Source organism: Pholis gunnellus (genome assembly GCF_910591455.1).
Source record: "Pholis gunnellus genome assembly, chromosome: 7".
Lineage (NCBI taxonomy): Eukaryota > Metazoa > Chordata > Actinopteri > Perciformes > Pholidae > Pholis > Pholis gunnellus.
Genome location: NC_136533.1, coordinates 27330531 through 27351692, shown reverse-complemented (window position 1 = coordinate 27351692; position 21162 = coordinate 27330531). Strand labels below are relative to the sequence as shown.

The following is a 21162-nucleotide window of genomic DNA, read 5'->3' as shown; positions in this document are numbered from 1 at the left end:
ACTTTTTGGGGGGAGTGTAGTATGTAGTATGAACCAGAGCCACATGCCTCCGAATTTATACCACGCTGCAAGTTTTTGTTTAGTTTTTCTGACGAGACATGCATCCAATAAGAAGATGAGTCAGTTTCATCTCTCTGTGCCCGGTTCAGATATGGACACATTTAGCGAACAGTAGCTAACAATAAAGAAGAGCATGAAGAGCTAAATACACATTTCGGGGTTTGTTTTACTACTTTGTCTATTTGTGTCTGTAGATTTCCCCATATTCACCAAAGGTTACCACTAGATAATGCCTCATTTGCATATTTAAACAAAACTTTTCAGAAAACTTGTGATAAAAAAAACTATTTGTGTTAATGTCAGTAATCAACTGGTGAAGTTTCATGGTGATATCTATTAGTTATGTGTTTTGACCCTATTCCCCTGTAGTGTCTTCAAAGTGTTTGAACTAAACGTCTCTTTAAAGGACGTTTTCTCTCAATGAGTTTGTTCTCAGACTCTGATCCAGAAATCTCCACTTCAGCTCTTACACACACCAAACTTTACACTTTCATTCTTCTCTAGATTCTATCTATATAAAAGAATGCCTCATTTGCATAATTGAAAGATTTCTTAATGTAAGTAATGAACGATTGACATTTCATGGTGATATACATATTGGTTAAATATTTTACCCTATTCAGCTGTAGTGTAGGAGCAGTTAGCATTAGCATTTTGTATTGAATTGTGTCTGCAGTTACTCCTGTTTTGCTACGAGTACATGGTATTTACTTCTCAGTGTAAAATGTGTTTCACTTCCACATTCACTGTTGAGTTGTGTTTATAATACAGGGACTAGTGATGGACTGAGTCATTTTGTATTTGCAACGCCTGCGATTAGCATGCTAACTAATAAGATACAGTGTTGAGTCTGGTTACACTAAGCTTTTTGTCTTGCAGTTGGTGCTGGTTATAGTTGAACCAGAACGTGTAAATAACGAGAAGAGAGGATGATGATGATGATGGGATACTAGTTGTGACAGCTACTTTTGTGTGAGAGTGTGTGTGTGTGTGTGTGTTGTAAACCATAGATGCTTTGGTTTCCCAGGCTGGCTGGTTGACTTAACACTCAAACCATATAATACACAGTTTAAACAGGCACACAATAGGGCAGCCCGGTTCCCACGACGACTGTTTTTATTGGCCGTGAGACTGAACAACCTTCAGTCTTTGCTCATTTAAGTGTGATGAAGCACTACATTCTTATTCAGAGGTGAAGAAGTCTTTCTGTTTAGTAAATTCAAAGTCTGACGAGAGAGACTGTCTTGACCTGGATGTGCACTGTGACCCGTTCAGGCTGCCATAGTCACAAAAAGGGAGTTCAATCTTTGTTCTTGTTTTTGTGGCAATAGATATCTCTCGTAGGGTTGATATCCATCCTCCGACCTTCTGACAGACTGATGTTTGTAGTGTGACTGTACAGTACGTCTTTGTGTTGTTGACGCTCACCTGCCTCTCCGCTCTCTGTGTCCAGGTGGTGGTCCCCACTCGGGTCGGACAGGTGTATGTGTACGACACAGTCAAACCGGATCAGGACGAGTACGACGTCCCGCCCAGACACCAGCCTCCGACCCAGCACGACATTTACGACGTGCCACCCGCCCGCCAGCAGTACAATACACAGGTGGGACCGCTGTGTGTGTGTGTGTGTGTGTGTGTGTATGTGTGTGTGTGTGTGTGTGTGTGTGTGTGTGTGTGTGTGTGTATGTGTGGGTGGGTGGACTGGATGTGTTCCAGTCAGTGCATCTATCTGACATGATGGATATGATTCAGTATCTATTGATTGATCTATAAGTGCCATATAAAGACCTCACATGACACTAATGAGAGTTTCATGTTGCTTTCACACTATTTTACTTTGTTTTGTTTCCACAGCAGTTTTTCAATATGCAACTATTTTCATACTTCATACTTGTTTCTCTGAATTTGTAACTTTTAAACCCTAAATGTTAATAAATACAGAGTGCAAAGTTGCATTCTCAGTCCTTACATACTATTGTAATGTAATACACTGTAAAGCTTAAATTAAAAGCAGAGCACAAATTCCCTTTTACTCGCCGGGTGTGGTTACACGTCTTGACAAAATCAACATGAATTTAATACTGTTCCTGTGAAGCCGAGGTAGGTCTTTATTCAAAGCAAAAGCAGTATGTGTATACCTTCAGAATACCTTCAGCCAATACGGAAGGGCCTTAAACTTGCATTCTCTCTAGTGTCCATCAGGGGGCGACTCCTCTGGTTGTATAGAAGTCTATGAGAAAATGACTCCACTTCTCTCTTGATTTATTACCTCAGTAAACATTGTAAACATGAGTTTATGGTCTCAATCTCTAGTTTCAAGTCTTCTTCAATACAGCATGATGTTCATTTAGTAAATGATGGTCCATTTAGAGTCAAACAGACCATAAAGCAGAGTATGCTTTAGGGCGGGGCTACCTTGTGATTGACAGGTCGCTACCAATGCAATGTCCGGTCTGAGAGTTGTTTGTGGTTTTGTCTTAGAACTTTAACCCTTTCACAGTGTGATTTCACTTCATGAAAGTTGACTTCAGCCAAATTGCCAAAACAGAGGCTTCAAAACGGCAGTCCACCAACCAGTGTGTGATGTCACGGTGACTGTGTCCTCGTCTGTGACCTAGCATTGAGGTGCTAACGCTAGTTACTGCTGTGCTAATGTACCAAGCTAACCTTTTTAGAAACGTATATATCCTTCCAACCTCTCCGTGTGAGAAGTATCACTGTTACAGAACGTTTAACCACGAACCAGCCTGAAAATGGAGAAACTCTGATCAGATTGCATGGCAGTCCAAAGAGCAGAACCCGCTAGCTGTCGGAGTTGGACGACGCTATGCTGTGATTGGCCAGTCTGCATTTGAGGGCGGGACTTAGCGAAGGGTCAATTAGACACTGTAGGGTAACTTTTGTCAATATAGAGTACTTTGTTAGTTTTGAAAGTGTCATATCATAAAAAACAATACATATAAATTGGTTTCTTTTTTAGTAGTATTGTACAAGCTGCAGCAGGCTGTAGATGTTGCACGTTGCGACTGTATTCCTGTGTTGTAAAGGTGTACAATGTACTCCTACACATGCCAGTGTGTCACATCACAGCATCGCATTGTCATCCATCAAAGTGACTTGTTCAACACAGACACACACAGGTAGTAGTCTCTCTGTCTGCTGAATATTCATATTTTATTTATGTGATGTATTATTTAAGCACTCCCTCTTCAGATACTAAATCTGTATTTAGTGAAGGTCATTCATAACTAACAGGCGGGCTAGATATGCCACTGTGTGTGTGTGTGTGTGTGTGTGTGTGTGTGTGTGTGTGTGTGTGTGTGTGTGTGTGTGTGTGTGATATTCAAGATACTTGAACTGTCCAGAGGCGACAAGAAGAAGCTGTATTTTTCCACTGTAGAGAAGGTTATTGATGTGTGTGTGTGTGTGTTGTGTATACATTTACACACACATTGGTCAGTTTAATCCTGCGTAGTTGTAGTTCCACACATACTGTTCACAATGTTTTGTGCCTAATAGGCAGGAACTTGCGCAGTCACATACACACTCACATACACACTCACACATTCACAGAAAATGTACGTAGTCTTGATGCTGACGAGCCAAAAGAGAAAGGTCACTCACATACAACCACAGCAAAAAAAATGGAGTCACAGGAGGAGAAATGAGCTGTAGGAGAAAGGAGGCGAAGAGGAGGAGCGCAGGAAAACAAGATGACAATGAACGATGAGTAGACATGAAGGATGGGAAGGCGAGGAGAAAGAGCGGGAGGAAGATGTGTAGCTGTAATAACAGATGTAGCTGCCGGCGCTTTTTATTTTGAAGTGGGCAATCTGAAAGGTGAAGAATGAACGCACCGCAACACCAGGACCTTCATCAAAAATGTGTGCTGTGTGGGAGATGGCTCTCACCGTAACAAGTAATCACACACACACACACACACACACACGTATACGTACGTACGGCTGCAGCGAGCTGTCTGAGCGTCACACTTCTGCTCAGTCGGGAAGAAAGAGCGTCTCTCTCTCATCTCAAATTAGCGGTGCTGCAACGATGAGTCGACTAACGAAAACAAATTGAAAACTGATAATCGATGAAGTAATTTTTCATGCAAAAATGATCGGGACGTCGTGATACCAGAAATGTAGTCGTCGATACCAATGCCAGTGAAGTTCCACGATTCTCAATATAAACATTATTTATTAAATGTTCTTTAGATAGAGTGATAATAACGTGTGTGTGGGTCAGAGGTCAGTGGCCAGAGGCAGGAAGTCCTCCCAGTATGTGTGAGAGACACAGAGTAGCGGCTGAAGAGTGCAGGACAGGAAGGATTGAGGGAGCGAGTGTTAATAGATAGACGTTTCCTCTACAAGCTCCCTGTGTCATAGAGAGCTGGTCATGTGACCAAAACCACACCGGTTCACATTCCTGGGCCTGCTCTACGCCCCCTTACTCACCTCCTTTTTCCTCCTCTCATCTCCTCCCTGCCTTCGTTCTTTCCATAAACGTTTCTTCTCTGCTCCTGCTTCTATCTTCCCTTCCCTCCTCTTCTCTTCTTTTTCCCCATCTTTCCCCCTTCCTGTTTCCCTTTTCTTCCTCCTCTCCTCCCCTCCTCCCTCTGTCCCCTTTTCCTCCCGTCTTGCTTTTTCCTCTCCTTTATTTAATCTTTCTCTTACCATCCTCTTCCCGCACCTTTTGTTCCCTTCTTTTCCTCCTTTCTCGTCCGTCTTGCGTCCCTCTCTTCTTTACCTCTTCATCCCCACTGTGCTGCTTCTCCTCTCCCGAGACAAAGGCAGTAGATATAATGCATTCAACCATTTCAAACCTTGTTTTGTGTGTGTGTGTGTGTGTGTGTGTGTGTGTGTGTGTGTGTGTGCGCGCCTGCGTATATCTTTTCAGATTGGTTTCTAATAGAATAATGTACTCTTGGTGACACTTTAAAGAACCTAAAGGACCTTTTAAAGCATCTTTAGATGTGCTTGTTCTCACTTTGGGAGCGATTGTCCTCGTGCTTCCATCAGCTTTTTAAATTGCCAAACACACGTGATGTTGCATTTGTGTACACGTCCCCTTAAAAACTTCCAGTGGACGAGGGGGTTTGCCTGTTTTTTATGTCGCCATTCCCCACAGACAATGACATTATCACCACATCTGGTACCAACAGTCATTTCACATCTCCCATCTCGCCTATTGTACAGTAGTGTGATGTTAGCAGTTACTGCAGGATTTTATTCCATTTCCTCAAATAGGAAAGGCCTTAGAAGATTTTAAAAAGTCTTCAATTTTATTCACACAAATTTTTAATATTTTCCCATGCCTTGAATTTAAAATAATTAAATGGAATTCAATTCTTTAATCTATTTCATGGCGGACCAGGTCACATTAGTTTGATGAATTGTATCATCAGGAATTATTGTTATAAACTGCTGGCCGTATCATACTCATACTTCATACATAATCAGGCCGGTATGATCGTGAAGCAGCTGTGAGATGTGTGTGTGTGTAACTGCATGTTATTTCTGTCTGTCTGGATGTCTTGTGTTCAGGTGTATGACACTCCTCCCATGGTGGTGAAGGGGCCCTCTAGTGGTCAGGATATATATGACATCCCAGCCAGCACAGACAAAAGCACACAGCAGACGGTAAGGCTGTCTGAATATACTGTATAAAATATATATATATACTCTATTCTTACTGTTCAAAAATGTGATATAAATCAGTGGTCATAGTTGCTTTAGTATTTATTATAATATTTGAATGTTTCTCCCTCTCTCTCTCCTCAGGTGTATGACTTCCCCCCGTCCGTCAGCAAAGACGTCCCCGACTCTCAGCCAATCAGAGAGGAGACCTACGACGTGCCGCCCCACTTTGCCAAACTCAAGCCGGTCCCCCCACCCCCAGGCCAGTACCCGCACAGCAACCTCAACAGCAACGGCAACGACGACGTCGACGACGAGCCGCCGATCCCGGAGGACGTGTACGACGTCCCGCCCCCGATCCTGACCGACAAGCGTTACCGCGGCGACAGGGGCAGAGTCGGCCAGCCCCCTCAGGACATCTATGACATCCCCGCCAGCCTGCGGACGGGGGGTCACCACCATCAGGACGTCTACGACTTCCCTCGGGAGCGAGAGGAGAAAGGAGGCGACCACAATGTCTACGACATCCCCCCGCAGGTATCTAAAGACGCGCTCCCACATTTTGGGAAACCATCGTTGTTGTGTTCAGTTAGTTTCTATTTGATGACAAATACTGTAATCGAGTAACACTTTCTATATCACGCATGTCTATAAGGCATTACAAACATAGTAATATTGTGTAATAATCTGTTAATAGCACTGTATAATTAGAGTTATAAGCACTCTTAAACAATCATAATGCTATAAGGTCAGGTGTCATAATACTTCATAATTGCTGGTTGTTCACAGTGACATTATAATCTTATCATTTACTCTAAGTCGTCATTGTTGCTTTAAGTAAAGTGAAAACTATTATGATACTTGACCGTATAAGTAATTATAAAATGCATTATAATAATAATAATAATAATATTGTTAATATTTATGAGCGCTTATAATTATACAGTATAAGCAGATTATTTCTTTTGTTTCTGTTTTCGTTGTGAACATTTCAACCAATGGTTCACATCATAATTCATTTTGATGAAATTAGCACTGCTAGCTTGTACACAGACAGGAAACAGGGCTAAACTGCTAGCTTAGCTTATTTTGCGTCCGTGTTTTCCAGGTGGTGCGTGACGCTCAGTCCACCAGTGAGGAGCTCACCTTGTCCTTCAAGCGGCTGTCCGCCTCCAGCACGGGAAGCACACGGAGCAACCACTCCGCTTCTTCCTTGGACATGGTCCCCGTCCGCGACACCTCCTCTTCCTCCTCCCTTCCCGCCCCTGGCTCCGTACCGGGGAAGCCCCTCATGCTGGACCTGGAGCAGGCCATGGAGCGTCTGTCCCGCCTCCAGCAGGCCGTCGAGTCCAGCGTTTCACTCATGATGTCGTTCATCACGGGTAACTGGAGAAGCCCAGCTCATCTGGAAGGAAACCTCCCCGCCATTCATCAAGCTGCTGACCGGGTGCGCTCCACCGTGCGGGACTTCTTAGAATTTGCCCGGGGCGCCGTGGCAAACTCCGCCCAGGCCACGGACCGCTCCCTGCAGACCAAGCTGGGCCGTCAGGTGGGGAAGATGGAGGAGGTCTTCCAGAGTTTGATCCGACACAGTCAGAGCTTGGACGGCGTCTCCTGGTCGCACGCCGCGCTCGCGGCGCCCCCCCCGGGAGGGGACGACCTGGATCGGCTGATCATGACGGCGCGAGGCATCCCCGACGACGCCAAGCAGCTCGCCTCTTTTCTCCACGGTAACGCCTCGCTGCTCTTCAAACGGACCAACCGACAGCAGCAGCTGCCGCTTCCCCCGATCCCGGGGGAGATCAGCGGTCACATGACGGGATCGGGAAGTGGGAGCTATCAGGGAGGGGAGAGGGTACACATTCAGTCGCGGCCCCTCCCCTCGCCGCCAAAGTTTACAGCTGCAGAGGAAGAGGAAGGTGTGGACCGGCCATATGAGACCACAGAGGAAGGCTGGATGGAGGACTACGACTATGTACATTTACAGGTACACACACATGGACATACACCTTTTTACATGGCTGTTTCTTTCTCTGGTGGAGATCATGCATCCGTGTGTGTGTGTGTGTGCGTGTGCGTGTGCGTGTGCGTGTGCGTGTGTGCGCGTGTGTGTGCGTGTGTGTGTGTGTGTGAGGGCGTCTGTCTGTCTGTCCACGGCTAATCTCACATACTACCAGACCCATCAGCCTAATATGTTCGGTGTTCATTTAGGACTGTATGCTCAAGGACCTCTCAAAGTTGCAGTGATCCAACACTTTTTAAAAAAACTTTTTTATGGACTGTTTTATACCATCACTGACTGCCGAATCCTCAGTTCTCTTAACCGGCCCGTACGAACTGCTAGTGATCAGCAACTGCTTCAGACCTTCACCAGTACTGAGTGCACATTTCTAGTTTCAACACGAAAGCTATTTTAGCTCGGCCGTGTGACTGTGGTCATGTGACGCTCTGGAACAAACCTGAGCGAGCTTCACACAGAGTCCCTGAGCTGCCCTCCATACTCACATAGTTCCACACATTCTGTCGTTAGCTTTTTGTTTTCAAAAGTGCCTTTTGTTTATTACAACATATATGCTATAGTATATTGCCTCGGTTTGTCCTCTGCTGTTGGTGTTGCTGGATATAAACGACAGAGCATCTGAAGTCCCACAGCAGCTGCCTGGAAAACAAGCTTTGTGTCTTCACACATTGTTGCATTTATCGATGAGAACTGAAGTCATAATCAATTTCATTTTTTTTCAATTTGCTTTATTGGCAAACAGACAAATCAATACATCCATGTTGCCAAAGCCTAGGGAAAAAAGGCAAGAAGTAAATAAGAAAGAATAAATACATCTAATAATAATAATAACAATGAAAGTAAACATTAAATTACCTATACAAATACTGCACATATCCCTCAATGTAATACTGTATTACATCTTGAACATATACTTTGCTTGTATAGATATATTGACGAGATCAACTGTACATATTATATATTATATCATATATGATATTCTTTTTCTCTTATTTATTTTGCCAGGAGAAGACATATCTAGCTGTGTAGTACTTTTATCTCCCCCCAGCGCGTGTGTGTGTGTGTGTGTGTGTGTGTGTGTGTGTGTGTGTGTGTGTGTGTGTGTGTGTGTGTGTGTGTGTGTGTGTGTGTGTGTGTGTGTGTGTGTGTGTGGGTGTGCGTGTGTGCGTGTGTGCGTGTGTGCGTGTGTGCGTGTGTGTGTCAGCAAGGCTGTTCAAGGAATGTGCATGAGAGGAGATGTTAGGTCCCATCAAAGTTCTTGCGGTCACCACTAGAGGGAGGCAGAGGCTGTATATTTCTCATGATCCTCAATAAGCTCCTGAAGAACAGAGATGTTTTGTACACATCATGTCGGTGTGTACAATAGTTGTGTTACAGCTGTGTTTGATCCGTCAGGGAAAGGAGGAGTTTGAGAAGAACCAAAGACAGCTGCTGGAGAAAGGCAATATCATCAGACACAAGACACAACTGGAGCAGCAACAGGTACCCGTCTGTCTGTGTCTCTCTCAGTCCATTACTCTCACTTTCTTTGTTCTGTGATGTGATTGTTTGTGTGAGAGAGAGAACAAATGAGTGGCCGTTTAGGCCATAATTAGAAGTGAAGCTGCTGTAAACAATGCTGGGCCACTAGGGGGCCGACCAAAAACAAGCTGACAGACACATATTAAGCTTGGGGGGTCCTCGCACAGGAAATAAAAACAATGTTAAGCACTTAATTTCTTGCTTTCTGGCAAATTTTCCTGCACTAATATATGATGGAAATGTCTTTATTCATTGTAAAGAAAAACACTAAATAAAAAATATGAAAATTAGTGCTGGGAAAGTATTTTATCGGCGTTAACACAGTTTTATTATTAAGCGGGCATTTTTAACACAAGAACAGGGCAGTGAGTGGTGAACAGCTGTTTGTGTGGCGTCTCTTCCTGTTTCCTTCACCTACATTCCCCTGGGTCCTAAGTCCCTCCATGTACAGCTTCCTATCACCCTCTATGTACCAATGTACATTTATAACAAATACCACACATATTACGTAATCAGCGTTGCATATGTGTCTGACCAAAATACCAAAAAAAGGAAAAAATAAATGATTCATTTCAATTATTTTTTTAGAGTTTTTGTTTGGAATATGTATAATAAGCATATCATTTAGTTATCGCTACTGAGAATTTAACAAACATAAAAACATGGAGAAGATAAAGTTGTGTGAAGATAAAGTTGTGAACACCGGCTGAATATCTATTATCAGAATCATTATAACCGTATTTTAACTGCTACTGTGTAAAGGGAATACTGCTGTTAAAAAGCACCTTATTTATTTAAAGCAGGGGTCCCCAAACTGGGGGGTGCTACGTGCGTGCTACTCGCAGGTGAGCGACTGTTGCATCGTGCGCGCGGATCGGGGCGGAACACCGCCGTGCGCGATACAGAGAGCAGGGGAATTGAAAACGCGCGACCATGTAGTGACAGACATGCCGGCGTGTAAATAAATTAAGCACAAGTACTCGTCCTTCAAGCTCCCGTCTCTCGGCTCTTCTACTTCTTCTACTCTTCTACTTCTACAGGGTGCGCGCATGACAGCTCTCATCTCGTTCGCCCCCTGGTGGTTGGCTGATTCAGGAAGCGTTTGATTTGATATGTAGCAGAGCACGTATTTTAAACGTCAATATCGCAGACGATCATGCTCATTTAATCGTGGCAGCCAAAATCGTGATCGCAATTAAAATTCGATTAATTGTGCAGCCTGAAAAAAAATCATAATGCGTCTCTGGTATTGTTCAGGGGGCCGGACCAAATGTGGAGGCGGGCCGCAGTTTGGGGACCACTGATCTAAAGTGTTTGCAAACCAAATGTTATTGCACTTTTGTTCATATAGTAGTACTTTTAAAATAAAAGTGTGCAATACACTACTTTTGAATTCATTATTGAATTTTGCACATAACAATGCGATTAATCATTGTAATTGTTGCCCAGCACTAATAACAATAGAATGGAACATAATGCAGTTAGTCTCTCAGTCCTTCTCTATTTTTTCTATAAACTTCTCTCATTTCATGTCATCTCTGCAGAGTCAGCACACATGTAGACATGATAGACTCTCCCTCTTTTGTCTTTATACTTTTTTTAAAAATGTAAACGTCGCACCAATTCACCTCAATGACACATGAATTCATTTAAATTCATGTGTACATTTATGGACTTTAATGGCTCACAGAGGGTCAGCAAGATGATCCACGTTTCTTTGCACATTCAAAACAGCTCTCCCAATATCTCCCCGTTTTCTGAGGAGTCGTAATATTGAAAGAATAAAGTCGTAATTAGAGCTGTTAGTATAAGGATGGTGTCTTCCTCACTCAGACAAGTGTTTATTTCATTTTGTTTAATAAGAAATGTTGCCAGACACATGTAGTTGCTGGATATTTGCAGGGATATGACATGTTACGTCCCTAGACTCTTTGTCTACATTTAGTAGTTGTGTATTGGTGGGCCTTCAGCTTTCAACAAAAAATAAAATAAAAAGATCAATAATTAATATACATAACCATGAACTAAAATGCGGCTCCTACAAGTTGCTTTCAAGGGTTGCCAGATTTGGCAAATCATGTTTTCATCTAAATGTTCATTGATTGGAGCGGTACCTCTGACTGGGCTGAATGAGTTATGGATCAATCCAGCGATTATGTCATCTATAAAATGACTTGTTTCGGGTAACCAACAGTTAAGATATTACAGTTGGAATCATAGCATTATGATAAAGCATTGACGGTCTCCTTCCTCTTCCTCCAGATCAAACAGTTTGAGCGACTCGAGCAGGAAGTCAGCCGGCCGATCAACAACGACATGACAGGCTGGGTCCCGTCCCCGCACCCCCCTCCGGCCAACCAGCAGGCCCAGAACGGCTCCGGGGGCCCTCCTTGCTCCAAGCTGTGCCACGGCGACCGTCAGCTCCTCCTCTTCTACCAGGAGCAGTGCGAGCAGAACGTCACCGCGGTGACCAATGCCATTGACGCCTTCTTCACCGCCGTCAGCTCCAACCAGCCGCCCAAGATCTTTGTCGCGCACAGCAAGTTCGTCATCCTCAGCGCGCACAAGCTGGTGTTCATCGGCGACACGCTGTCGCGCCAAGCCAAGTCACCCGACGTGAGAGCGCACGTGGCCCAGAGCAGCAACGCCCTCTGCGAAAAACTCAAGGACATCGTGGTCAGCACGAAGACGGCGGCGCTCCAGTATCCTTCCCCCGGAGCGGCCAGGGAGATGACTGAGAGGGTGAGGGAGCTGGCAGGGTGCACGCAGCAGTTCAGGATGGTGCTGGGACAGCTGCTGGTCATGTAGGGGAGAGAAGGGGGGCACGGGGGAGGAAAATAAACCAAACAGTGACACAACTGAGATGACCCAGGAGCACGGGGGGCAGTAAATCCTCCCCGCGACAAGGGCTGGACGCCCCTGCAGCACGGGGGGAGGGAGGACCTGGAGCCCCCTGCGGGAAACCCTGTACACCCCTCCAGTTTGAGGCTGGAGACCCCACATCCACCCCACCTTTCACTGGGACCATCCCTCCCTCGTCCCTCCTTCCTTCCGCACGCTTTTTATTCTAGACAAACTAAAAGGAACGTTTTATCTTCAGCGGGCTGGGCCAATGGTTGTAAAATAATCACTGTAAATATTTAAGTTACTTATTTAGTCAGAAAACCAGAAATAAAAAAAGACTCAAGAACTTCCAGTATATATATGTATATATATATATGCATATATATACATATATATACATAAATATATGGTTCTTTTTTGAAGAACAAAGAAAAGTAAATAAATGTAGTTTTTAGACAATATCAATAATTGTTATTATTATTGCTATACTGTATAATTCTGGTTCTGATTGTTGATCCTTGTATCATTATTGTTATGGATGTGTAAATTCCAGATGATATGTATGACTGTATGTTGTAGTACATCTATGCTCTTCTCCATCCCTGACAAAGGCACACTTTCCGAAAAAGCACTGGAGCGCGCACACACACACACACACACACATCCTAAACGTCACCCGATGGCGAGCCGACCGTTTCGACGGTCCCCGTGCGTCGGAGGAGGCCGTCACCGCCCGCGGCTCGATTGCTTGTACACACTGATTTCAATTCTCCGGTGCAGGCAGCACTGCTGCCAAGAGATGTCCACACAGCTGTACGTTTGGAGTACTGCAGTTATTAAAGATGATTTCAGTGCCCTCTCAGTTGCTTTTTTTTTCTGGGAAAACTTTATGCAGGATTTTTTGTAAGAGCCATGTATTTGAGAAAAGGAGTGTAAAAGGCTAAAATCTGACATGGAATTAAACATGCTTTTCTTCTTCTCTCTGAGACTGACGGGTGGAATTATGATTTCAGAGGTTGTTAGGGAACACAGTTATTAGTACTTACACAATTTGTTTTTCAGATGTCCCTAACCCGAGGTAAAAAACAACACAACCATGGTTTGTTAATGATTTTGATGACCATAGTCGCAACAAAAATATTTTATACAGCAAAATACAGCAACAAATGATGAACTTGATCAATATATTGACTCACCCATAGGGGGAAAGGTGCAGAAGAAAACCACTGTGGAGAGGGTGTTGGGTGTTGGTTGTTGGCCTACACATCAAACATCCATCCAACCGTTATCCAGCTGACTTTGGGCGAATAGAGACAACCATTCACACTCACATCCAGACCTACGGGCAATTTAGAACCATCGATTAACCTGAGTCTTTGGACCGTGGGAGGAAGTTGAAGAACCCACAGAGAACCCACGCTGACACAGGGAGAACATGTCATGGGAGAGGTTGTCACAAAAAAAAGAATTACCAGAAAAACAGGAGAAAACAATGTGAACAAGAAGGGCGTCTCACCCCTGTAACTACCAGGACTGCCTTTAGGCTATATTTAACCCTTGGCCAATCCGACCGGTACCCTCCCCCAAAGATCAGCGACCCCCTCAGCAGTGCAGCACCGCCTGATTGGGAGCTGGAGAGAAAAGAGAGAGCGTGAGCCGGCCTCCACAGGTTCCTTCTTAATAACTCGGGCCTAATCAGTCCTCATCCAATCACCTGCAACTCAACAGATACAAAAACACAGACACAATGTACAGCACCACCCTCAGGCAGGGAGGTAAACAGCATTTATATTCATTATCAAATCTTATGACACTCTATGTCAGGGGTCTCAAACTCAAGGCCTGTGGGCCGAATCCGTCCCGCCACGTCATTTTATGTGGCGAATCCGCCAGCAAAAAAAAAAAAAAGTTAAACAAATTAAATTAAATTAAAAGTTAGACTTGATAATAAAAATATCCCCATAGTCGAAATTATGAGATAGAAAGTCGAAGTTATAAGATAGAAAGTCAAAATGATGAGATACTTAAACAGTCATAGAAGCAGCTCTTTGGCTGGTTACTCCACATTTGAAATGGAAATGTGTTGTGAGTACATTGAAGACTACTTTAAACGTGGCTTTACAACACATGAAATACTTCACGTGGGATTGTGCAAATGCACCCTTGAAAGGATTTTAAGCTTTGAACAAAGTTATTGTAATAACTTGTTTGATATTTGTCTTTGCTATTTTCTGTAAAAGTTTGATCAAGTGATGTGGGTTTCTTAACCCTAAATTAAAAAGATCAGAAATGTGCTTAAATATATTTTTACATTTATATAACTGCATGTACAATATTTTTACACTTGAATAAACAATAATCAAATGCAGAGACAGTTATTTACCAATATGTTAGGAGTAGTTACATTTACACAGTCTTACATTTACAACCGGCCCTTTGAGGGCGACCGTGATGCTGATGTGGCTCAGAGTGAAAATGAGTTTGAGACCCCTGATCTATGTCATAACAATAGTCTCATAATAAGTCATGGTATTGTACGTCAAAAAAGCCACAGAAAAGCCATATAATAGCATGTTTTTAAAAGCTCATAAAAAAGTTGCAGAATAGTATCCCAAAAGAAAAAAACATATCAAAAGCATCATAAACAAGTCATCATATAGTATCTCAAAAAAGCCCTCCTATAGTATGCCTAAAAAAACATAGCATAGTATGTCAATAAGTCATAGTATTGTATGTCAAAAAAGTCATAAAAAACTAACTGTATAGTTTGTCAAAAAAAGTCAAAATAAGCCATAGTATAGTAAAGTATAGTATAGTGTCAAAAAAGTCATAGTAAAGTATGTCTAGAAAACATATGTATAGCAAAACAAAAGCCATAGAAAAAGGTAGAAAGAATCATCAAAAAGCTACGAAAAAATCATAAAAATTATGAAATAGTATGTCAAAAAAGTAATAGCATAATGTTTAAAAAAAAATCATTAACACAATCGAAAAGCCATAGAAAAAGACCTAGTATATTAAGTTGAAAAAAGTCTAGTATATTCTGTCGTAAAGAATCTTGGTATAGTATGTTGTAAAATGTTATAGTATAGTATAGTGTTATGGTCGGTTATCCTGGACCCATAAGCAGACACGGAGACGGCAGTGTAGGTGAAGGAAATGGATTTTAATGAGTAGCTCGAAGAGCAGGCGGAGAATGCAGCTAGGCTGATGTGGCGGCGGCTGGGCTGCGACATGGGCACAGGGATCTTGAGGCACAAGGAAAAACAAGTTAGTCGTAAGCCGTGACAGTATAGTATGTCGAACAATCATTAAAAAGTTGTAATATAGTGTGTCAAAATAAGTCATTAAAAAGTGATAGTATAGGTTGTCGACAAAAAAACATAAAAAGTGATAGTATAGTTTGTCCAAAAAAGTCAAAGCATAGCATATCGAAACAAAATATGAAAATGTATAGTGTGTTGAAATAAATCATTAAGGAGTCATAGCATAGTATGTCGAAAGTGTAAAAAAAGTCATAGTATATTATGTCGAAAAAAGTCATTAGTATAGCATTGCGAATTAAGTAAAATTGGGAATTTTGTCGAAAAACTTTTCAAAAACCTTTCTATGACTTTTTCGACATCCAATGACTTTTTTTGGATAACCTGTTTGACATACTATGATTTTTTTGACATGCTTTTCAATGTATTTTCGCGATACCATACTATGTTTAGTTAGGCTTTTTTTAATATAGTATGCTATTCTATCACTCTTTGACACAATATAATAGGACTGTTTAGAAATAAAATTATATTACTTTTTAATGACTTGTTTGACATGCTTTTGTGAACATACTCCGACTTTCTATGAAGTTTTTGAAAACTATACTATGACTTTTATGACATAATGTGGCATGCATGACTTATTTATGACATATGGACGTGTGACTTTTTTACTTTCAGAACTATCCTAACATACTATCCAAAGACTTTTTTCGAAATACTATACTATGACGTAATATGATTATTTATTTTTACATACTATACTTTCTGTACAAAAGCCTCTATTTTTCTATTGTGCTTTCACTTTATCAAAGTAAAAACAGTATGTAGAGACTACTGACATGTTTTACTATGATTGTGGAGTTTTTTAGACTTACTGCTGCATTATTTCAAATACAAATCAACAATAAAAGTGCTTTTTTTCCAGGCGAACCTGAACATTTTCAATTTTTGCTGTGTGTTATCTTCATTCAGCATTAACCAGTAACATATACACTGATATGTACACATCTTAATAAAGCTCACATTGTTTGTGTTATTATGCCATTTAAATTATTCAAATAGACCTTGTAGTTAGAGAGAAAGGCTCTTTTTAGTATGGGTATGACATTTTCGAGCAGAGGCTTCAAAATAGGCTGAGGGGTTAAATAGTGCAATTGCAATCCGCTAAAAATGAAGAAGAAGATGACGACAATGGAAAGTGGAGAACAGCATAATGAAATGCCATTTCATTTGGCGTTACATTAATTTGTTGATAATTAGCTAACCTTAATTAATAACATTTAATACAATTAAATGAAATCGGTTAACAACCAGACGGGGTTAACACGTCCCTGTAGAAACTATCAATATCCAGAAATATCTAAATCACAGAGTAAACTAATACAGTATTACACAATATTACAGTTTTGTTAGCTTTCCAGGTTCGCAGCGCCGAACTGTAGTACGCAGTGGCGGGCCGTGCATTTTATATCTGAGCCTTCAGTGCTTTCCTGCAGCTGAAACACCTCCTAATAATCTCATTATGATGCGCAAGCTACGGTTATTAGCTACGGTCCTCCGCGAATCGCCACCTTACCGTGGTGGAGGAGTTTGCGTGGCTCAGTGATCCTGGGAGCTATGTTGTCCGGGGCAGTAGCCCCTGGTAGGGTCTCCCAAGGCAAACAGGTCTCAGGGGAGAGCCCAGACTAAGAGCAGTTCAAAAGAACCCCAATGATAAGCAGCCCACAGACTTCAGCCACCTCGCCCGGACCAGGGAAACCGGGGCACCCTCCCGGAGCCAGACCCAGGAGGGGAGCTCGTCGGCGAGCGTCTGGTGGCCGGGCCTTCGCCCATGGGGCCCGGTCGGGCTCAGCCCGAAGAAACAACATGGAGCAGCCACCCTGTGGACCCACCACCCGCAGGGACAAGCATCGGGGTCGGGTGCAATGCAGACCGGGCGGCAGGTCAGGCCGGAGGCCTGGGCGAGCCGATTGCCGGCAGCATAGACTAGCTCTAGGGATGTGGAACGTCACCTCACTAGCGGGGAAAGAGCCGGAGCTGGTGCAGGAGGTGGAGCGATACCAGCTAGATATAGTTGGACTCACCTCCACACACAGTACTGGCTCTGGAACCAAGCTCCTGGAGAAGGGTTGGACTTTGTCCTTTTCCGGAGTTGCCCAAGGTGAGAGGCGCCGGGCGGGAGTGGGGATACTCACGAGCCCCCGGCTGAGCGCCGCTGTGTTGGAGTTCTCCCCAGAGAACGAGAGGGTCGCCTCCATGCGCCTACGGGTTGCGGGAAGCAAGGCTCTGACTGTGGTTTGTGCTTATGCACCAAACAGCAGTTCAGAGTATCCGGCCTTCTTGGAGTCGGTGGGAGGGGTCCTGGAAAGGGCGCCGCCTGCCGACTCCATAGTTCTCCTGGGGGACTTCAACGCGCACGTGGGCAATGACGGAGAAACCTGGTGGGGGGTGATTGGGAGGAACGGCTTGCCCGATCTGAACCCGAGTGGTGTTTCGTTATTGGACTTCTGTGCTAGCCATGGTTTGGCCATAACGAACACCATGTTCGAACATAAGGTGGTTCATAAGTGTACCTGGTCCCAGAACACCTTAGGCCGGAGATCAATGATCGACTTTGTAATCGTATCATCTGATCTGCGGCCGTATGTCTTGGACACTCGGGTGAAGAGAGGAGCAGAGCTGTCAACTGATCACCATCTGGTGGTGAGTTGGATCAGATGGCAGGGGAACTGGTTGGAAAGACCCGGCAAGCCCAAACGTATAGTGAGGGTGAACTGGGAACATCTGTCGGAGGACCCTGTCCGGGAGGTCTTTAACTCCCACCTCCGGAAGAACTTCTCACACATCCCGAGGGAGGTTGGGAACATAGAATCCGAATAGACCATGTTCAAAGCCTCTATTGTGGACGCGGCCGCTAGGAGCTGTGGCCGGAAGGTCATCGGTGCCTGTCGTGGCGGCAACCTGAGAACCCGGTGGTGGACACCGGAGGTGAGGGAAGCCGTCAAGCTGAAGAAGGAGGCCTTCAGGGCCTGTTTGGCCCAGGGGTCTCCTGAAGCAGCTGAGAGGTACCGGCAGGCCAGAAGGACTGCAGCTGGTGGTCGCGGGTGCTAAAACTTGGGCATGGGAGGAGTTCGGGGAGGCCATGGAGAAGGACTTTCGGTTGGCCTCAAGGAGGTTCTGGCAAACCATCCGACGGCTCAGGAAGGGAAAGCAGGGGGGGGGAACTGTTGACCCGGACGGGGGACATCGTCGGGCGGTGGAAAGAACACTTTGAGGAACTCCTAAACCCGACCAACATGTCCTCTGCAGAGGAGGCAGCGCCTGAAGACCTGGGGGGCTCACCCATATCCCTGGCAGAGGTCGCTAAGGTAGTCAAAAAGCTCCTTGGTGGCAAGGCGCCGGGGGTGGATGAGATCCGCCCTGAGATGCTGAAGGCGCTGGACACTGTTGGGCTGTCTTGGCTGACACGCCTCTTCAGTGTCACGTGGGGGTCGGGATCAGTGCCCATGGACTGGCAGACCGGGGTGGTGGTTCCCATTTTCAAAAAGGGGGACCGGAGAGTGTGCTTGAACAATCGGGGTATCACACTACTCAGCCTCCTGGGGAAGGCTTATGCCAGGGTGCTGGAAAGGAGGCTCCGACCGTTTGTCGAACCTCGGATTCAAGAGGAGCAGTGCGGATTCCGTCCCGGCCGTGGAACAGTGGACCAGCTCTTTACCCTCGCAAGACTACTGGAGGGGTTCTGGGAGTTTGCCCAACCAGTCTACATGTGCTTTGTGGACTTGGAGAAGGCTTTCGACCGGGTCCCTCGGGGGTTCTTGTATGGGGTGCGGGACCCGTCGCAACGGGCGATCCGGTCTCTGTACGACTGCAGTAGGAGCTGTGTCCGCATTCTCGGCAATAAGTCAGACACGTGCTGTTCACTTAAAGACAAATTCCATCCTTCTTTTTCGACAAAGAGTTTAATCTCATGGTTAAATCCCAACTCACAAATCCCTTTCTCCTCCTTCAGCCATTGAGTATTAAAAAAACAAAGCTAGGTAAAAAAAAATTAGAATCTACACCAAGCAAAATGCTAAAAATGCTCACCCACTGACCAATCACAGCACACGCTGCACCTCACTGCAGAGCTGCACTTGGAAAGTGAGCTGCACGTAATGCTGACGTAGTTATAGGCCAGCTAGAAGGCTCTGGCACGTCAAAGAATACGCCCAACATGTCAAACTAAAGATCTGATTGGTTGAAGTCTATGACAATCAACAATATCGTCCCCATTCACTTAAAATGCACATGGATTCACTTGTGAGTCTGCAGGCCTCGAGCCTCTCTTCTTACCTAGAGACACAGAGGTGAAATCTGATTGGATAAAAGCTCTACTTAAAACAAGCTGCACTGGAAGCAGAGCAACTGAGGAAGACAGTAGCTGTGCAATGAGAAAATAAGAAAATATTTTTATAAATTATAATATATGTAGTGTATTTAAGAAAAATTATTAAATTATAAAATAGCTATAACTTTGTGATTCTGTTTACGCCAGCAGAGAAGGCCTTGCTGGCCCTGACGGACCACCACTGGTAGTACGGAGACTTCTGGTTTCGTAAGCCTTACTCAATTAGCTTTTTAGCCTGACTTGTTGTTGTTGGCGAGCTAACGTTAGTTCAACACGGCGACTCTACAAAGGACCCTTAAAGAACATTAGCTATATACTGAAACATTTCCCACAATAACCGTTGTTTATAGTAGAGAGACAATCTCCATAAAATGTCCTTGAAAGCATACTGCATACAATGGAAGTTCATGGAAGTGCAGCTGGGGTCTGTGTCCCAGCTGATAGTAATCACTGATTCAGTTAGAGAGCAAACACACCTGTGTGAAATTACTGAAATACTAAAACTTTGTCTCACAACTAGGGGGAGTGTGACAGTGGAGCTTAGTGATTATAGTGTAATTTCCCCAAGTGGCCTCTTGTGAGTGGTATTTACCAAAGAAACCTTAAGATGAAAAGCACATTACACTTTTTCCACATCAGGAAATTCCAACGGTGATTGATTTTGATCTCAGTGGATTTTCCTGGCACCCGTGCAGGCTGGAGGACTTTTGTGCGAATCCTCTCTGGAATGGAGCATGTCTAAAGCCTGGACTGCTGCATGTGTAGAAGTATAGCATTTCCTTCTAGAGTCCACGTTCACAACATCATACAGTCTAAAACACAACAGTTGTAGTTCAAAATAGCAGCTACATTGCATGCATTTTACAGTACATGTGCATTATTTATGCTCCCTGTTTACATTATCGTAATTATATAGGTTTCTGATTGACCGCAGATGTGACATTCAATTCTGTGCTGACTGAGTTACCTCAGCAGGAGGATACACCCAATTTAAAGGAATTCTTCACCCCCCAAAATGACCATTTGTATATCAGTTTCTCACCCCGTGTAACCTTGAATTCTTGAAGAAAACGTTTTTCTCGAATGCCTCCACGGGTGAACGGAAAATGAAGAAAAGTCTTGGCGAATGTATGTAAATGGAGGCTGTGTTTAACAACAGCATAACTAAACATAGCACAAAAAGTAAGGGAATTTGTGTTTGGTAGATTATTTCTTTGTTGTAACAATGCTTCTTGGCAATAAATCTTATACCGTTGGAAAGCCTGTTTATTTCCCTTTTAAATGGTGCCACAATTGTAAGGAACATGCATTTGTGGGATGAGCAGCAGAGCTGAGTATGTGGGTTGCGCCGATGAAAAATGTTTATATCATGAGTCACTCTATGAAGGCCAGTATGGGCAATGATGACTCTCAACACAATAA

The 21162-nt window shown here is 43.9% G+C and overlaps 1 protein-coding gene across 2 annotated transcripts in view; it reads left to right on the top strand.

The window, feature by feature from the left end:
* The window catches only part of bcar1 (BCAR1 scaffold protein, Cas family member), an 87671-nt gene extending 74607 nt beyond the window's left edge, over window positions 1-13064 (top strand). For both annotated transcript variants that reach the window (XM_079162382.1, XM_079162383.1), the window contains 6 exons: window positions 1514-1663; window positions 5607-5702; window positions 5844-6236; window positions 6808-7686; window positions 9115-9201; window positions 11503-13064. In XM_079162382.1, coding sequence (XP_079018508.1) covers window positions 1514-1663; window positions 5607-5702; window positions 5844-6236; window positions 6808-7686; window positions 9115-9201; window positions 11503-12048 — 2151 coding nt within the window. In that variant the 3' untranslated portion in view covers window positions 12049-13064. The remainder of the gene's footprint in view (window positions 1-1513; window positions 1664-5606; window positions 5703-5843; window positions 6237-6807; window positions 7687-9114; window positions 9202-11502) is intronic.
* The last annotated feature ends 8098 nt before the right edge of the window (window positions 13065-21162 follow it).